The sequence below is a fragment of the Lissotriton vulgaris genome, chromosome 1_1, assembly GCF_964263255.1.
Source record: "Lissotriton vulgaris chromosome 1_1, aLisVul1.2, whole genome shotgun sequence".
Taxonomy (NCBI): domain Eukaryota; kingdom Metazoa; phylum Chordata; class Amphibia; order Caudata; family Salamandridae; genus Lissotriton; species Lissotriton vulgaris.
In genome coordinates this window covers 1,624,591,321-1,624,610,168 of record NC_141685.1, presented here as the reverse complement: position 1 = coordinate 1,624,610,168, position 18,848 = coordinate 1,624,591,321, and the positions used below count along the sequence as shown (strand labels likewise).

The window sequence follows — 18,848 nt, the reverse complement described above, 5'->3', positions numbered from 1 at the left end:
TACCACGCGTTGCCATTACATCGCATGCTTTACAACGCATGCGATGTTACAACGTGTAGTAATAACCACGCATACAATTACATCGCATGCGATTTTACAATGCGTGCGATGTAATGGCTATCCACGTTGTTGTGTGGAAACGGATGCTGTCTCCTCACCACAATGAGCACCTCTGATGACGCAGGAAGCGGGAACCGGGAGCAGAGACTGCGACTCTGGAACCACAAGGAAAGAGGTAGGGCTGATTGTACATGGGGCGGGGGTTTTAGGCTTTAGGGTAGTGTAGGGGTGGGAGTAGTGTGGGTAGTGTTGTAGTGTTTTAGGGTTAGGGGTGATGTAGGGGTGGGAGTAGTGTAGGTAGTGTTGTAGTGTCGTAGTGTTTTAGGGTTAGGGGTGGGAGTAGTGTGGGTAGTGGTGTAGTGTCCTAGTGTTTTAGGGTTTAGGGTAGTGTAGGGGTGGGAGTGGTGTGGGTAGTGTTGTAGTGTCTTAGGGTATAGGGTAGTGTAGGGGTGGGAGTAGTATGGGTAGTGTTGTAGTGTTTTAGGGTTAGGGGTATTGTAGGGGTGGGAGTAGTGTGGTTAGTGGTGTAATGTTGTAGAGTTTTAGGGTTTAGGGTAGTGTAGGGGTGGGAGTAGTGTGTTGTGTAGGGTTTTTGTTGTTACTTACCTTGCAAACTTTAACCACAGTATAGCTTTACCACACATTCCTTTGCTTTGTAATGGCCTGCATGGTAACGGCATATTCGTGGTAAAAGTATGCGATGTAATGATGTGTCGTTGTCATTGACATCGAGTAGTAATACCCACATTGTAATGGCACACGTGGTATTAGTATGCGATGTAATGACATACATCCCTCCCTGAGCCCTAAAAACTGTCCCCTACATCCGTAAAGTATCCTGACCCCTCCCCACCCTGAATCCTAAAACTGCCCCACCCCCTAAAAACTGCCCCTACACCTGAGCCCTAAAGACTGTCCCCACACCCTAAAAACTCCCCGACCGAGCCTCTCCCTGAGGTCTAAAACTGCCCAGCCATGAACACTATCCCTTCTCCCACTCCGCCCTGAGACCTAAAACCTGTCTCCTACACCTGTAAACTACCCCAACCCCCGAGTCCTAAAAACTACCCCCACCTCTCCAAGGCCTGGCCCCACCCCCTGTTACCTCATGTGTCCTCTCCTGATCCTTCCTCTTCCTGTCTTCCTGTGCTGCCCATGCCCCCCCCACACACACACACACACACATGTTTTGGGCCTTTTCCTGTTGGTGCCACTAGGCCTACCCACACAAGTGAGGTACCATTTTTATCGGGACACTTGGGGAACGCTGGGTGGTAGGACATTTGGGGATCCTCACAGATTTCGGTACTTTCCACCACAGAAATGTGAGGAAAAGGTGTTAGTTTATTTCAAAGTTTGAGGTTTGCAAGGGATTCTGGATAACAGAATCTGGTGAGAGCCAGACAAGTCAGCCCATCCTGGATTCCCCTGGGTATCTAGTTTTAAAAAATGTATAGGTGTGCTAGGTTTCCCTAGGTGCTGACAGAGCTACGGTTAAAAATCAACAGCTAGGCACTTTGCAAAAAAAAAAAAGTCCGTTTTCACTGTGAATATGTGGTGTATCCACTTAGCGTTTTGGCCGTTTCCTGTCGCAGGTACTAGGCGTACTCACACAAGTGAGGTACCATTTTTCTCAGAAGACTTTGGAGAATGCTGGGTGGGTGGAATTTTGTGGATCCACGCAGATTCCAGCGCTTTCAACCACAGAAATGTGAAGAACATTTGTTTTTTGACTAAGTTTGAGGTTTGTAAGGGATTCTGGGTAACAGAACCTGGTGAGAGGCACACCATTCACCCCATCCTGGATTCCCTTTGGTGGCTAGTTTTCAAAATGTACAAGTTTGCTAGGTTTTCCTGTGTGCCGGCTGCTCTAGGGCCTAAAATCCACAGGTAGGCACATTGCTAAAAACAAGTCTGTGCCAAGTGGGCTTTCTGCCGTTGCGGGCGGGGGGGGGGGGGGGGGGGGGGCGAGATTCGGGTGGGGAGGGCAGAAAGACTGGAATTTCTGCAGAGTGGGGTCATTGGAATGCCCATAATGGACATCCCCCACCCCTAATTCAAATTTGCAAAAAAAAAAATCCCTGGCGTCTAGTGGGCTTTTTGCCCCACCGGGGGGGCAGAAAGACTTTAATTTTTGCAGGGGTGGGGGCATAGGCATGTCCGTTTTGGGCAGCCCCCACCCCTAATTGTAATTGCGCCCAAAAAATCTCTGGTTTCTAGTGGGCTTTCTGCCCCCCCCCTGGGGGGCAGATTGGGGGCTGCTGCCCCCATCTGTGGCTGGGCGAGGCAGAAAGGCTGTAACGTTTGTGGCCGTGGGGGCATTGGCATGCCCATTTTGGGCAGCCCCCTCCCTAATTCAAATGGCCCAAAAAAAATCTCTGGTGTCTAGTGGGCTTTTTGCCCCCCTCCCCCCGTGGGGGGGGGGGTTGGAGGGAGCAAATCCCCTTTCCCATGGGTCCACTCCACCCTCCCTGTTGTCTAGTGGGTGGATCCCTGCTTGGAGATCGCCCACATGGGGTATCCAATGATACCTCCCCCGTCTTTCTACGTGCTCAGGCACATAGAAAGTGAAACTGAAATTAGCCTAAAGGCTCATTTCAGTTTTGGTTTCTATGAAATTACGTCACTGCAACGCACTGATCATCTTTTCACGGAAAGCGGGGGCCGAGGCATTTGGGAAGAAAAACAAATCCCTCTGGTGCCTCACAACCACTGCGGCGCAGATACTAGTGACCATTAAGTGTTAAATTTAAAGTCCTGTTGATGTATATAGTAAGTGGATATATCAAAAGGCAACTTTGGATGCTTTAAAATTTGGGAGCACAGTTCATCTAGAGTCAAAACTTTGACTCACTTTCCTGTGGTTTGCATTTCTGAAAGAATTTATTGGGGTTTGGCGCTTTATGAACATTTATTTTTGCTTGTACTGCACTAATTTGAGCTTCACCGTACATTTTGTCATCCCATTAGTTGTTTAAAATGTTCCTTTTCAGTTTGGCCATATACTGAAACTTTACACTGTAAGTATCTTAGTGAGCTGTTACAATTGAAAGTCTTTTGTTTATCACATTTTTGTCACTTTAAGAATATGGTGTGAAAGTAATTATAAGGTATTAAAACAAAATTGAAGAGTATTCTCATCATTCACAATGTCTCTTTTGTCTTCAACAGTTGATTTGAAAGTCACTCAAAAAAGTTTCAACTTTGCGAAAAAGTTCAATCTGCCGTTTTATTTTGTGTCTGCTGCTGATGGTACCAACGTAGTGAAGGTGAGAAAAGCTATCAAACTGTTGTCATATTGCATTACAGCAAAGGCTATGCTAAACACAATAAAACTTTTCTCTTTGGAAAAATTAGTAAGCGAGTTATAAATACATTTACGGCACAATATGGCACATGAACAAGAATTAAGACTGTCATAAGAAAGGTCCTCTACCCACATGAAAACATATTTTCCCAACTTCAACAATAAATGTGAGGGAAAAGTAGCAGAAAGGAATACTTGAGCAGAACAATTTGTGTAATCTTTAAACAATGAAAACCCCAGTAACACACAACACTTCAATGAAGAAACAGTCCTTAGTAAGCACAATAATATTCCTCTGTAATCATATTTATAATTGTTCTTGATCAATAAAAAGTTTGATCAGTTCACAAAGTGAAATATTTCAATATTTATTTAAGTGCATAGGCGCGTTTAGAAGACAATGATTTAATCATTCATAGGTATGAAAACTCTTTCGCAATGCAGAACAAAATGTATATCACATTACACATTTAGACTCAACACATACCACTCATACCTTAAGCAAAAGACACACAATTGATGGACCGAATGCAGAACAAATCATAACATTCACCCCCAGTCAAGAGATCTGGGTTAAATCCATCATTCTTTTGCTCACCATGCCACCCCAGTTTAGACCTAGCCATATGCAAATCAGTCTTGACCCTGTGCCTCATGGGAACGGTCCAGCCTGAACTGCCAAGCCAGGCCCTCCCTGGACCGGAAACAAGCATCCTAGGACCGGTTTCGGGGTTTCACCCCTCTTCAGCCAGGATAGCTTGATTCCAGTGGCGCAGTGAGCCCAAGACCCATGTCTGGGCATACCTGGCACACTTAGGGCGAGAAAGCAAAAGACACACAATTGATGGAGGGAATGCAGAACAATTAAAAACATTCCCCCAGTCAAGAAATCTGGGTTAAATCCATCATTCTTTTGCTCACCATGCCACCCCTGTTTAGACATGGCCTTATGCAAATCACAATCTCAGCCATTCTAACCATGATAAATAGTTGGATTTATGAATTATGTTTTGTGCATGTACAAAAACTATATAGAGAAACAGAAGTCGTAATGGATCAGTAAACATATATATGTGGCCCATAGACATATTGAAGTAAAAATTATCTTTGCACTATTTTGAGTTCACATCCAGTGTTAAGGACAGGGGCGTTTTGTAATGGCTGACCATATGAGAGTTTTACATTTGCATTGTGTTTGAGGATGTGATGTTAAGGTATAAGTGGTATGTGTGGAGTCAGAATGTGTAATGTGATATATTTTGTTCTGTGGGGTTGAGACATGTTTTCATACATATGAATGATTATATAAATCAATCAAGCTTTATTCGGTGTGTACAAACAACCTTAAAAGCAATTTTAATAATAAAATACATTACAGTGAAAAGCATGAATCACATTAAGGAAAATTTACTACTAAATTGCATAATACAACATTTTTATCAGTTGCAAAAAAAAGCAACCCTTTCCGTATATTTATTGCCTTTAAAATGAACATAGCAACATTAAAACAGACCCCAAAAGCATTAAAATCAGCACAATGTTTCATAGCCACCTTGTGCGTTCTCACGTTTTGTTTTAAAAATAGTGGTTTTAAATAATAACACCTAAAATTAAAGTAGAAATGGCAAAAAAGCATAAAGTGGATTATGCTTTACTTGGACTGTCCGTCACGGGGGCAAAATTTCATTGTACGAAAAGCAACTAAATGATGAACAATTCCAAGTCCAAGTCTGGTTCATACAAAACGATGTGATAGGTTTATAACCCGCATTAACTAACTTTAGAAACCCTTCTCAGACTGGATTGTTTGATAAAATATAATGGTCCATTTTTTCCTCCTGCCAAAATCATTCGAGGTTTTATGGTTTATAAAATTATCCTTTGTTGAAAGTTTAGTTAAATCAGTCACCTGTGCAGGATTAGACTGGATTGGCAGATTAAAGAGCATGCCATATGTATTACTAATATATCTAAACCAAGGAATATGCATTGCCTTATCCAAGGACAGGCAATCCGTAATAATTGACTTTGTGAAGTTAGTCTCATCCTTAGCCCAAATACACCTCCATAACAACAGTGGTCGCAGTGAAATCGTATCTGCTAGATACTCTAATCCTAACTCCCGGTGTATTATCTCGGTGGAGGGGCAGTGCTTTACTGCAATAATAACCCCACACTCCGGCTCCATAAATACCGGAAGCAACAGCTCTGGCCTTATAAAGAGCTAACGTGTCTCTAATTGGTCAGTTACCCAATTTTGTCGCAAACCTAAAAATCCCATGTGCACTTCTGTTCATCTTAGATCGAACATTAGTGATTTCATGTGACAATGTCACACTACCGGAAAAAGTTATTCCCAGGTAGCAAAACATGTCAACAGTAACTATCGGGGTGTTATCAATATAAAAAGTTTTTAATTTCTTCAATTTCGGCCCACATATCATGGTATATGTCTTCGATTTATTAAATACCAGTTTTCAATAAAATCATCAAAGCTGTTGTTTAGTCGCTGTAAGCCCACCGGGGTCCTAGATAATAATAATACAGCATCATCTGCATAAAGTAAAGTAACACTAGGGTGGGACTCCCAGAGATTTACAGGGCATCTGATTGTACCGCTTGTAGTATCTTATCCACATAATTGATCAACAGTGAGAAAAGTAGCTGGACAAGGACGCAGCCCTGGCGTATTCCTCCTTTCACATCAAAATTCGGTGTGCATTCCCACCCCCCAGGTCCAAATCGCACTGTACTTGATAGAATCTCATAAAGCCTTGCGAGAAAACATATTATAGGTTTGGGTGCACCAAGGGTAAGGAAGGACGGCCAGAGGATAGTATGGTCAACAAGATCAAAAGCGCTGAGATCAGCGAAACATAATTACAATCTCCATTCTTTAGCGCAGGTGTATTTACCTATTAACAAGAACAGGTTTATACATTGTTCTATTGTCCCCACATCTTTTCTAAAACCAAATTGCGCCGGGGAAGTATTGCGTTATCATTTGCCCACTCTTCTAGTCTTATTAGAAGGACTTTACTCGTCACTTTTGCAGATGAGTCTAGTATTGATATTGGACAGTCATTTTTTTGGTTCTGATTAAATCATTGTCTTGTAAATTTGCCTTCCTATAGAGCGTGTTCTTGGAGCTGGGTTTCTATTCCTTTTTTGTGTCCATGGACCAACTGCAGCCTAAAATTCACATCTAAAACTCTTACAAAGTCCCTGTATGGCTTCTGCCTGCTTGCTTTCAATCTTGGACGCATTTGAAAACCTCCATTTGCTTCCATGGACTACAAGTTTCATAATGTACTGCCAAGTATTCACTTAGATCGGCATCCACTGATCATTGCTTTCAGTGGTGGTGGTACTGAAGTTCTTCAGCACTGGATTCTGTACTCCAGTACTTGTGAAAGATTGGGATTGCACTCACCTGTGAATAGTCTTGTGCTGGCCAATCATGTGAATTCTTCCTTGGCTTGCTGCTGCCTGGAACTGGTTATAAGCTGCCATTTGTTGAAGCTCTTTGTTCATGCATTGAAGTTTTCTCCTTTGTGTATCGGACCTCTTTTTGCCTGTTCCCCTGTCCAGTTCCTGCCCGTCTTCAGCCAAAGCCTGTGTCCTGTTTTTGTGCAGCTTTCTGCTGATTACTCTCAGCTCTGCATTGATTTTGCTTTTACTCACTTCTTATCTTTTTCTTCTACAGTCAGGTGCAGCCCCTGTGCAGCTCCCTTTCTAATTGTTCCTGTTTTTTTGCTTCTGTTCCTGTTCATTTCCTTGTTTATTCCTTTGTTTCATAGCTCTTGTAATCTCTCCTTAGTGTTCTGAATTTTGCTTCTTACTTATGTTCCCTTTCTCAGCATTCTCTTGCAGTTTCTAGGTCAATTGAAGTTTCAGTCTCTTACATGTTACCGTTCTTAGAATCCGCGTGCTTGACGTGCTCATTTGTTCTCCAGTTTTTCCTTGTATGCCCATTTCCAGACTGTTTGTGTCAGCTATTAGATTCCTTTCTAGTGCTTGCTCTGTGTTCTCCACTCTTGGGCACTTATATCTGATAAATGTGCTATCGTGTACTTACCTGGGTGTAATTGTTTCCTTTGTGCAGGAGTTGGCTCCTGGTTTCCAGGAGGTACTTCCTGACCCATCCTTTGCCTTGTGTTAAATTGAGTCTTTAGTGCCTTACCCATAAAAGTGTGACATTTCTATTTTCCTAGGAACCACCACTGTGTCTCCTGCTGGAGCCATAGGGGTGTGTCTCAGGCATGCAAATACAAGCCTTGTTTTTGTTTTAGGGTCCAGATACAGAATCACTTCCGCTGCCTTCTTTGTATGGGATTTGGGGGGGTGACTATCAGTAGGAGTAATCTGCAAAGAAACATTGACATTCCCTGTTACCGTGGGAAGTTGTGAGTCTTATATGTGTACAACCCTAATTGTAATTCAGTGTGTTTGTCCATTATTGGTTCTGTTCCATGTGCTTTACCCCGTTTGTGTCAATTCTTTCCTGGTTTATGCCTTTTGCCTGCTCTTCTGCGTCCGTACACTATTTCTGTAGGTAGGTTTTTTTTTACTCTGAGGGGTGCTCCACCTGGAGTCCATGACAAAGTAGTCAGTTGAGTCAACACTAGAAGAGATTGGCTTCACGCTGGGGCAGACACAAATCACGCAAGTAGCCACTCTTTATGTTTGAATGAGTGTCTGAGTTCCTCAGTTTTTGGACTTCTTGTCCTAGATCCTGCAGTCATCCTTTTAGGTTGTCCAACATTGGCATACGTTCATGACTTCTTTCTAGTCGTCAGGGATATTGCAGTTAAAGTAATCCCCAGAAGCCTTTCCAGCTACTGTCAACAACCATGTCATTTCTTTTTCATTTAGTTTAGCACGTTTTTCTTTGATTGCCTGTTTCTCAGAGGGTAGGAATTCTGGGCTTACATGTGTTCAGAGATCAGGCTGTTTCTGGACTGCTACATTAAAGAGGCCACTCAGTGTAGAGAACAAAAACACTCATGTCCACATGCACAAAGGTTTGAAATATCAAGTTCCTAATTGTGATTTCCTGTGAATAGCAATTAGGAAATCACAATTTCAAATGTATGAAACTCTTTAGAGTTTTATTTGGGTTTACCAGTGGGTCGAAAATAGACCTACCTCATAAATATTAATGAGGTAAGTCTGTAAGACTTGGATTGCGACCCATTGGGAATCGCTAAAATCACAGGGATGGAGGCCTGCTCGGTTCAGTAGACCACCATGTCTTGATTGCTTTTAAATAAGCAATTTTGTTTTTGAGACTCAGCCTGTTTTCTGGAAAACTGGATGGGTTTCAAAAACAAAAATGAAAAGTTTTCTTTTCATTTAATAAGAGTAGGCACTAGTCCCTGTGACCATTGCATGCTCCTTAAAAATGTTTTTATAAACGTTCACAAAGGGGGAGGGGTCCCTTGGGAGTCCTTTCCCATTTTGCAAATGTGTTACCTCCATATTGAATCTGATGGTAAAATGCAAACGTTTTGCGACCGCATTTTGGTCGCAAATCATTCATACATACCACTGACGATTCGGTATTTGGAAGGGCCGCCCTCAACATGTCTCTTCCTGATTCTGAATCCAAAACCCAAATTGTGATTCGGTTACAGGCTACCAATCACTATTTGGGTTTGGTACATGTGAAAATGCATGTGGCCCTCAGTCCTGCTTCTCTAATAATCGTCAACTATAGGCATTCTAAATTATTGCTTTGCTGATGATGTATGATGTCTGCTTGGGTTTTGAGAGGTATTATGACACTCACCAAATGGCCCCATTAATAGTTTCTATTTCTTTATTATCTGTGATACTTTAAAATCTTTACTTTGTTGCCTGTACACAAGCTTTTATGTTAAAAAACGAAAGCAAGATGTAAACAACCTCAGCAGGTAAACATAACTTTTAACAGCAGTATGCCACAGCATACCACAGCTTTTTCCTATGAGTATTCTATGCTTGCAAATGGGTATTTTTCAACATCTGTGCACCTTAAAATCCTAGTTTTAGACTTAGCCTTGAGCACGGGCTGGGCATAATCACTGTGTTTGAGTTACTAATGGCCTGTGAAAATAACCAATACTCTGGAAACCAATACTCAAAGCACAGCATGGTTCAGGATAGACCTGCTCGGTCATGCATTCAAAATGAACATAGGGCCTCACAGGCAGATCCAGTTTGAAATATAAAAGTCTTTGCGCAATATTACTAAAATATTTTTCAAGAAGATCTCTTCAACTCACAGTGGGAAAAGCATTATATATATTTTGTTATTTTAGCCAACTTTAACCACCCTATTTTTGTGGAGGCAGCACAGATTGGCTTTGGCCAACTGGCGTCTTTATTTGGGATAAACAACGCTGTCTGCTTTATACAGTTAACAAAACGCCATGGGATAACTGGATACTAAAATATGTTTATAATTCATTTCCTGACTTGCTTACTCTAGTTTTAATATTGTCATCGAGAATGAACTTATCTGTTGAATAATCCAAGTACCATAGTTACACACTTGCATAGTCCTCTTTCTGAAAAAGGATAATGAAACCAAGACCTGTTTTTCCTATCCACCCAATTTGTTGCTAAATGCAGACGGGAATATCCTTGCAAAAGTTCTGGCTAATCCCATTAATTCTGATACCTGAGCTGGTTTCAGTATGACAGCATGAGTTTGTTGTTGGACTATGCATTGTGGATCATAATACCTTAGGATGTGGTCTAATGGCTAGAGCTGTCGACCTTGGAGCTGGTGAACCGGGTTCGAGCCTCGGCAAGGACGCTCAACATCCTGTGATTTTGGGCAAATCACTTACTCTCCCCGTGCCTACCAAAAATGAATGTGTCTGTCTGCAACGCAAGTGGTGCTCATGTAAAGCGCCCTGATACCTTTGGGTCGAGTTTGCGCTATATAAAACTCCCCAAAAATACAAATACTTAGTTACTCTATTTGACATTCCTTTTGCTTCCATTCTACCTTTGGGTGTTGAAAAAGAGTTTGATCATGTTTCATCAAATTTTCTCTGGAATATTCTGGATCGTTACCGATTTCCTACTAACTTTATAGAGATTATGAAAACACTTTTCTCTCATCCAGTGGCTGCATGTTATCTGTATAAGTCTCTTTCCTTTGGTTTTTATGCACATTGTACAACACTTTAGGGATGTCCGTTCTCACCTGCACGTTTAGCTTTACAGACAACACTGTTTACTCCTGCCATTAAAGAATCTACTACCATTCAGCTGTTTATCAGCATAATTCTATCCAAATTTTGGTTTATGCAGATGATATTGGGGTGGTTATTAACTGTGTGATTCTAACTCTGCTCACTCTACGGTTAACTAATCCATACTAATATAATAAAGAGAGAGCCCAAACCTTTGAGGTGGGTAATCTCAAGAACCACAGCACCAATCACAACACCCAATACAGCTTTGGAAAGGGCAGTTGTAGCAGAAGGATATAGGCTATGCAGACGCCCACCATATACATTTAAAAGGTAAAAGAACTGTGCCAGCTAAGTAGTCCCTTGTGGGTGTGTCTGCGTTGTGCTGTGATTGTGTGCTGGGGCGTGACAAACGCTGGGGCGTGTGGTACGTTCCGCCCTTCATGCCATGTCTCATATTGTGTGCTAATCCCACCCTGCTCCCTTTAAATACCCCTGCACCCCATAATCATAGCCCACCCTTACTCCTTAAAATACCCCAACGCCCTTAAACACTGACCCATCTTAACCCTATAAATATACCCTGTACCCCAAAGCCCAAACCTATCCCTAAAGCCTAAAAATACCCCTGTAACCCAAAACCCAAACCTAGCCCTGATTCCTATAAATACCCCTGTACCGCAAAACCCAAACCTACCCCTGAACCCTAAAAATACCCCTGTACCCCAAAACCCAAACCTACCCCTAAACCCTAAAATACCCCTGTACCGCAAAACCCAAACCTAGCCCTGAACCCTTAAAATACCCCTGTACCCCAAAACCCAAACCTACCCCTGAACCCTAAAAATACATCTGTACCTCAAAAGTCAAACCTAGCCCTGAACCCTAAAAATAACCCTGTAACCCAAAACCCAAACCTACCCCTGAATCCTAAAATACCCCTGTACCCCAAAACCCAAACCTAGCCTTGAACCCTAAAAATACCCCTGTACCCCAAAACCCATACCTATCCCTAAACCCTAAAACTACCCCTGTACCCCATAACCCAAAACTATATCTGAACCCTTAAAATACCCAAACACCCCAAAACATATACCTCAGTACCCCAAAACATATACCCCTATACCCATACGTACCTTATCCAAACATTTAAAAAAAAAAACATGCTTTTACCATTCATGCATTTACAACGAATTTCGTTGTAAATGTATGTGTGGTAAAAGCATATAAAATGTAATGCCATGCGTTCTAATGGCATTGCGGAGTTATGGTACTTTCGTAATGAAAAGAGTGAAGGTATGCGGAAAGAAAGTTGCGGAACAATGGGTGTTTACCCTCCCTGGTAAGTACATTGGTGGCACGCGGCCCACATCTCCAGCAACATACTCATGTTTTATCACCACCTATTTGAAAAATGCACATCTCTCTCATTGATGGCCAGCACCGACATACGCTTTTAGACACACATCCCGCCACAAGTTCTTAAATTGCGAACTTTAGAGCTAGGGAGCTATGTTTGAATCTCGGCATTAGCTCAACATCTTGTGATTCGAGGCAAATCGCTTTGTCTCCCCGTGCCTACCACAAATGAATGTATTCTTCTGTAATGTAAATTGTGCTCATGCCATGTTGTCGAGTTCGGGCTATATAATATTGCAAGGCAAAATAAAGTAGGGAAGCTCGAGTTCACACACTACTGAATGCACACTCTTAAGTGCATCAGCAGTGCACTGTGAATCGGAGCGTTTCACAGGCCTGTCACAGATAAGAAATGCTATCAAAACTAAATCCTACAAAACAATATACTACTGGCCGGCAGCAATTCAAACCCGGACAGCGTCGGAATGGGCTGCTAGTTGGTTATAAACATCCATGTGAAATGACCGAGGTTTTACTTTCTAATATTCCATCTGGAAAGCTCCATGTTAATATACTTATTGAATATTTAGGAGTTAAAATTCTTAGTCAATTTGACGATATATGAGATGCCAATTGTGAACATTTACATGTTAAGAACAAACAGCTACTAAAGAAGTGGCTGAATTTTCTGTTCTGGCTAGTGTGGCTAGTCAATCTAATAGGAATATACTTAGTGGATTTATCTATCTCATGGGATCTGACTTTCACAATTCTCTCCTCTTTTTAAAAAAAAATAACCCAGAATAACTTGCAGAGCATTTTTACGTCTTTAGTCTGGGAAACCAGGAATCCTCACATGGCCTACAAACAAATGTATACCTTCTGTCTCCTTGGTCATGTGAATCTTCTAGGCTTCCGGTGGTACTACCGGACATCACTGGGAAGTTATATCTACCACACACTAAGTCCCAACAGCTGCCTCCAGCACATTTGACCATCCCACCCTCATACACACCCTGGTGTCCCAATGGTATTCACCACCAGCGTCCTTCACTGGTTCTCCTCCTGCCCTTCCAACTGACACTGGGTTGTTCCCATGGGCATCTACAAGTCACATATGATCCCTATCACCTGTGGAGTCCCCCAGGGTTCCTTACTGTTGCCTGGTATCACAACAGAGCTAAATCGGCCTATAACAAAGTCAATCCAAGTTGGGTATTCCGAGATTTTCCAATTGAGATCCAATTGGAAGAGGAAGCCTCACCCAATGTTTGTGGCATGCTTCATCATTGGCGACCTCACCACACCCTAGTAAGATAAAACTATCAGGGCGGACTCAACCTCAATTGTGAGTGAGTTCTTTGATAAAACTCACTGGATAAGAAGGGATCCAGATCATTTAAAAAAACCTGAAGGCAAAGCCATGTTCTTTTCCAGGAGAATCCTCATCAAAGTCATAACCAACCCTCCCGTTTACCCGGACTAATCTTTCATTTAGCATTTCATAAATTTCTTCAGTTCTTAATGTAACCGTAAAAAATTACTGACCTAACGGTCACCTTTGTGGGATGATGGGATACAGGAGGTCCTAGGGGTCTTAAAGGCACGGTGCCAGGTTTTACTTGTTATGCTTTCAATGCAGCCTATTTGCTGACAACGCCTTTGTATTCCCTTGCAGTTTTCTCTTCAATAAAGGCTGTGTTTGCACTTAATGCTCTTTTTCTGATTTACATAAATGCTGGAGACTGGGGAAAGGTTCATTAAAGGAAAACTCAATGTAAATTATGCATTTTTAGTCTTTAATATAGGCTGAATATATATATATTCACCCACCACATTGACCTTGCATGATATGACATCACCAGCTGAGACTGAGGAATGCAATGATAAAACTCAAGAAAACGATAAAAATGAAGAAAAATGTGGAAACGAAAAAAAAAATGAAAAACATGAATTAAAAATTTCAAAAAACAATGATGTTGAAAATACTGTGATTAACTTGACAAAACTGGATTTAAATGCTCCTGAAAACCAGCTTCTTTCTCTGGGACTTTCTTTTTGTCCTAAAAATGGGTTCAAATATGTACAAACGAGAATTGACACTTTAAAATTTATCAGAAAATTGAAACTTCTAAAATTCCACACTATCAATAAAAAGAGCGATCTAGCTACCACTATTTTGAAAGAATCTCAGGTGAGCAAGAATTTTTCTATAGCGGATACTACAGCTTTGAAAATTGCCCACTCGCTTGTCAACGATGACACAGATTCCATAGCCAATACTTAGGAAGTTTTTAGGTCTATGGGAATCAGCAGTGGCAGTGCTGGCAACAGTCCTTTTTGCCCTAAGTCAATATTTGTCCCTGTTATGCCTAGGGATGCTATCGGCATTTTGAATGATCGTGTTATTGATGATTTAAACAAACTAAATCGAACTGTTGCTAAAAAAGACAAACATAGAAGCTATAGAGATAAACAGTACTCTTTGTTGATTCGGAAAATCAATTCCCATGGTAATATCATTGTTAACAAAGCAGATAAAGGCAGCAACGTCGTCTTGTGGCCACGTGATATGTATGTAAAGGAAGCTGAGAGACAATTAAGTGACCCAGCCTGCTACAGAAAAGCCTCATTCAATGAATTGAATAAAGTGAAGCAATTAGTGCATACGAACTTGGCACAATGGAAAAGGGAAGGTTTGATAATTATAAAAGAGTTTGAGTTCCTTAAGAAGGATTTTCCTATCACTCCTACATTATACTTATACATAAAGGTACTACACTATACCTGGGCGCCCTATTATTTCTGCCCAAAATGGACTTCTGGAACCTTTATCCAAATATGAGGATTATTTTCTTCATGATTTTATGGAGGCTCTTCCTACTTACTTGAGAGACACTGGTGATTTCCTTACTAAATTGAGAGACATTGTTTGGAAACCTAATTACATGTTTTTAGTAATGGATATTACTTCCCTTTACACCTCTATAAATCATAGTGATGGTTTAATAGCTATTGAATATTTTCTGTCAGAAAGGGACATTAAGTATTTTGAACACAGCAAAATGCTCATTACTATGATTGATTTGTGTCTCAAGAACAATTTCTTTTTGTTTAACAATGAAGTCTACCAGCAATTGCGGGGTGTTGCGATGGGGGCATGCTTCTCACCTAGCTACGCGTGTTTACACGTGGGCTGGTGGGAGAGGCATGTTCTTGGTGGGCTCCGTGATTGTTTGGGGGACAGTGAGACTGGCATTGTTAAAATGTGGCGTTTTATTGATGACTTATTTATAATCTGGCAAGGTTGTAAATCTTCTGCTGAGGAATTTGTTAACAACATCTATAGCAATTCTTTGAACCTTGAATTCACAGCTAACATCAATAATGTGAGTGTAGACTTCTTGGATGTAGAGGTCTACATTAAGGACAACAATATCATGACTTGGATGCATAGAAAATCCACGGCTGGAAATTCTATCTTACATGCCCATAGTAATCATCCTCGCCATCTTATTAAGAGTATTCCTTATGGGGAATTTTTAAGAATTAAACGCATATGCAATAATGAGATTGATCTTGCAATATGTCTTCATGGTTCTTTTCAGAGATTTTTACGTAGAGGATATGACAAAAACACTCTTACCAGCTCCCTTAAAAAGGTGATGTCAAACCAGACAGGTCTTATTTCCTAATCTAAGGCCATTATAACAGACACTCTTGAGTCGGTGCCTACTAAGACTGATAAAACTACTGTTCAGTTAATCACCACCTTCAACAATCAAGAAAGGAAGATCAGACAAATAATGAAATCTAATTGGCCCGTTTTAAAAACAGACATCACATTAGCTCCACTTTTGGAGGACATGCCTAGTATTACTTTCCGTCGAGCACCCTCTATGAGGGATGCTCTGGTAAGAACCAGTCCAGAGGTCAGTACTAAACCTAATTGGCTCTCCAACAGAACTGGGTTTCGGAAATGTAGCTCTTGCAGGGCTTGTAAATTTGGAGTCAACACTATGGAATATGTTGAGGTGCTGACTAATGCTGTCATTAAGATCAACAGTCTTTACACCTGTAAAACTGACCATGCGGTTTATGTTTTAAAATGTACTTGTGAGCTGCAATATGTTGGCAGCACCAAATTACAAGTATATAACCGCATTTTACAGCATCTTCGGGCCATAGTCAATTCTGACCCTAATTACCCTGTGGCACGTCATTTTAAATTGGTCCACAATAACAATCTAAATGATTTACAATATTTTGTTATTGACGCTGTCCCCTTATCTAAAAGAGGAGGAGATAGAGAAAAGAAGTTAAGACAGTTGAAAAGCCATAATATAGTTCTGCTTAACAGTAAGATTCCTAATGGCTTAAACATGGGAGAAGATCTTCACAATTGTTTGTAAATATTCCTGTTTACTCCATTATTTGCACAGTATCTTAATGGTTTTTACCTTTTTATATGGTTTTACCTATTTTTATATTGTGCTGTGGATGCACCATTGTTAAACTTATGTGGCTTATCTGTGGATTACTCTATGCAATTGTACATGATTTATGAAATTCTTCTTTATGATGCAGTGTTATCCTTCTCTGATCAAGTTTCTGGATATATTTGTTATATCCTGTTAATCTATTTCCAAAGATTGCAGTAATTTTGCACATTCCCTTTTTTATTCCCTACTTTTATGTATATATCTGCTGGTGACTTGCACTTTATTGCACTGTTGCACTTTATCACTTGTTGAATAATTTTGTGTTTTGCTGCAGATAATTTGCTAGTTTTAGGAATTATCTTGCTCTGGTCCATTTCATGGATTTTAACTATTGCACTATTTTTGCACAACTTTAGTATGTGGTTTTTAACGTTTTTACTGGCTTCTCTCCGATGGACCTCCTGGGACTTGATATATTATTCAACAATTTTTATTGTTACCTTTATTGGCTGACTATGAATTCAGGCAGTTGCCCTATATTTGTTTTTTGTTCATTAATTTTATCTATGTATAATTGGAAATAATTGAGGAATTATTATGGTTTTAAACCTTGTCCTTTATTATGAAATTTCTCCAATATCGCGATATGATGAACTTAGTATCATGAAAAACTATGTTTATAAGTGAACCTTGACTAGTTTAAGATTTTTGCCAGCCATTTCAGTTACAAGCAGTATTTTTTCTATGTCCTTGATGCTATGGGAAGGGCCATATGTAGTACTACCACTATTTAACCACATGTATCTCTGGGTTTGTCATGTGATAAAGTCCGGGTTCCCCGGACGAAACGCGTCATGTTGCCGTTCCCATCGATGGAATTAAAGCACTTTATTTCACCAAGAAACCCTCGTTGTGGTCTGTACCTGGTTTGTGTTCGAGCTGTCTTTTGGTTGCTGGCACTACAGGATTGTGGAGTCATATATATATATATATATATATATATATATATATATATATATATATATTTCAAAAATACTGGCCCTGCACCTCCAACTCTGGCGAACAGAAACCACGGCAAATCCCAAAGATTTCAGGCAAAGATGTTTTTTATTTCACCACAGCACAACGGTCTGACGCGTATCTGTCTATCTATATCTATCTATCTCTCCCAGTAATCCATCCACCTCAGAGGAGAAAATGGCACGTACACATGATTGGCATGTATGAGGCTAGTTTATTATATTTAGGTCTCCCTCGACCCCGCAGTAAAAGAGACTCGTTTTGCCTGCGCAGCAGGCTTTATCAATCTACTTTGGCGCCATAAAATAAGCAATATATATATAGCCCTCCCCTTTGGTACAGGCACTGATCAACATAGAGAACAGACTACATAGGGTAATTCATGACTGAAAAAAACATTCAGTACGTTTTTCAAAAGTAAAGGGCATAGTGCAACAAATAAAAAAAAGCGGCATAATACACAACCCACTCTATTATTGATCAAAATAAATGCCATCAATATGTTCTCAGCCTGGAAGGTGAGCATATAAAAATAGCCTTCCTAAAGTAAATTGGAAGATGATCGTAATAAGACACCAAAGCTCTCAAAGTTATGCAGCCCAACAGTTAATCATAAATAAATATTAGACTATCTTTAAAAGACATGCTCGTATATGCACACAAGGAGGTCGAAATCCACATATTGCTATGTTAAAAGAAGCACATTTCCCAAACTATGCAAATGCGGCAAACATGGCAGGAAATCAAGAAATGGTTACAGATTGCATATACCATCTGGAACTCGTTAAAGAGATGGCAGTCTTGTGATAACCTCCCGGGGCTCAGCTAGCACCAAATGAATGCACTGATGACATAAATGTCGACCTCCGGACAGTCTCTACTGGCTGCTTGCAGCACAAGATCCAGAATCCCCTTCGACGGTTTAGTTAATCAAAAATCCATGCAGGAATTACTGCAATAGTTCCAGTTGAAATAAACTTTGAACCAGTTCCATGCTTGAAATGTCAGTTCCATTGTAATGTCGCCACCTTTATGACTGAACGGAAATGTGGGAAAAAGATTTCCAAACTTCCAGTGCAAAGAGCACGCTACTGTGCGGGAATCTTGGACACATATGGGGGACCGGAGGAGACTGAAATGAATATAATTAGCTTTGCTGTTCGCATCCACGGTGCCCAGTCACCAGAGTGCCACGGTATATGGTTTAAGACTTTTCTTGAAGCAAAGCGCAGATCTGCGAGCTGGCAGTTGAAAAAACGCCCGCTTCGCCCTACGAGCCTCCGCCTCCGTCATCCTAAATCTGCTGCCGGGTGCAATCTCTGGGGGCTCTGCTGCAGTAGCACTACCATGCTGATCCAGAAGGTTGCGGTCAAGAACAGAGCCACAAACGACTGGTGCTACGCGAACAACGCTAACCGCCAGCGCTGTAATTTTAATCCCAGTAATCCATCCACCTCCGAGGAGAAAATGGCA

At 40.9% G+C, this 18,848-nt stretch overlaps 1 protein-coding gene across 1 annotated transcript in view; it reads left to right on the top strand.

The window, feature by feature from the left end:
- LOC147750923 (rab-like protein 2A) overlaps positions 1-18,848 on the top strand; it is a 213,417-nt gene that overhangs the window by 177,918 nt on the left and 16,651 nt on the right. Inside the window, exon 7 of the mRNA XM_086918827.1 lies at positions 3,232-3,329. Within this exon, the coding sequence (XP_086774953.1) occupies positions 3,232-3,329 (98 nt within the window). The remainder of the gene's footprint in view (positions 1-3,231; positions 3,330-18,848) is intronic.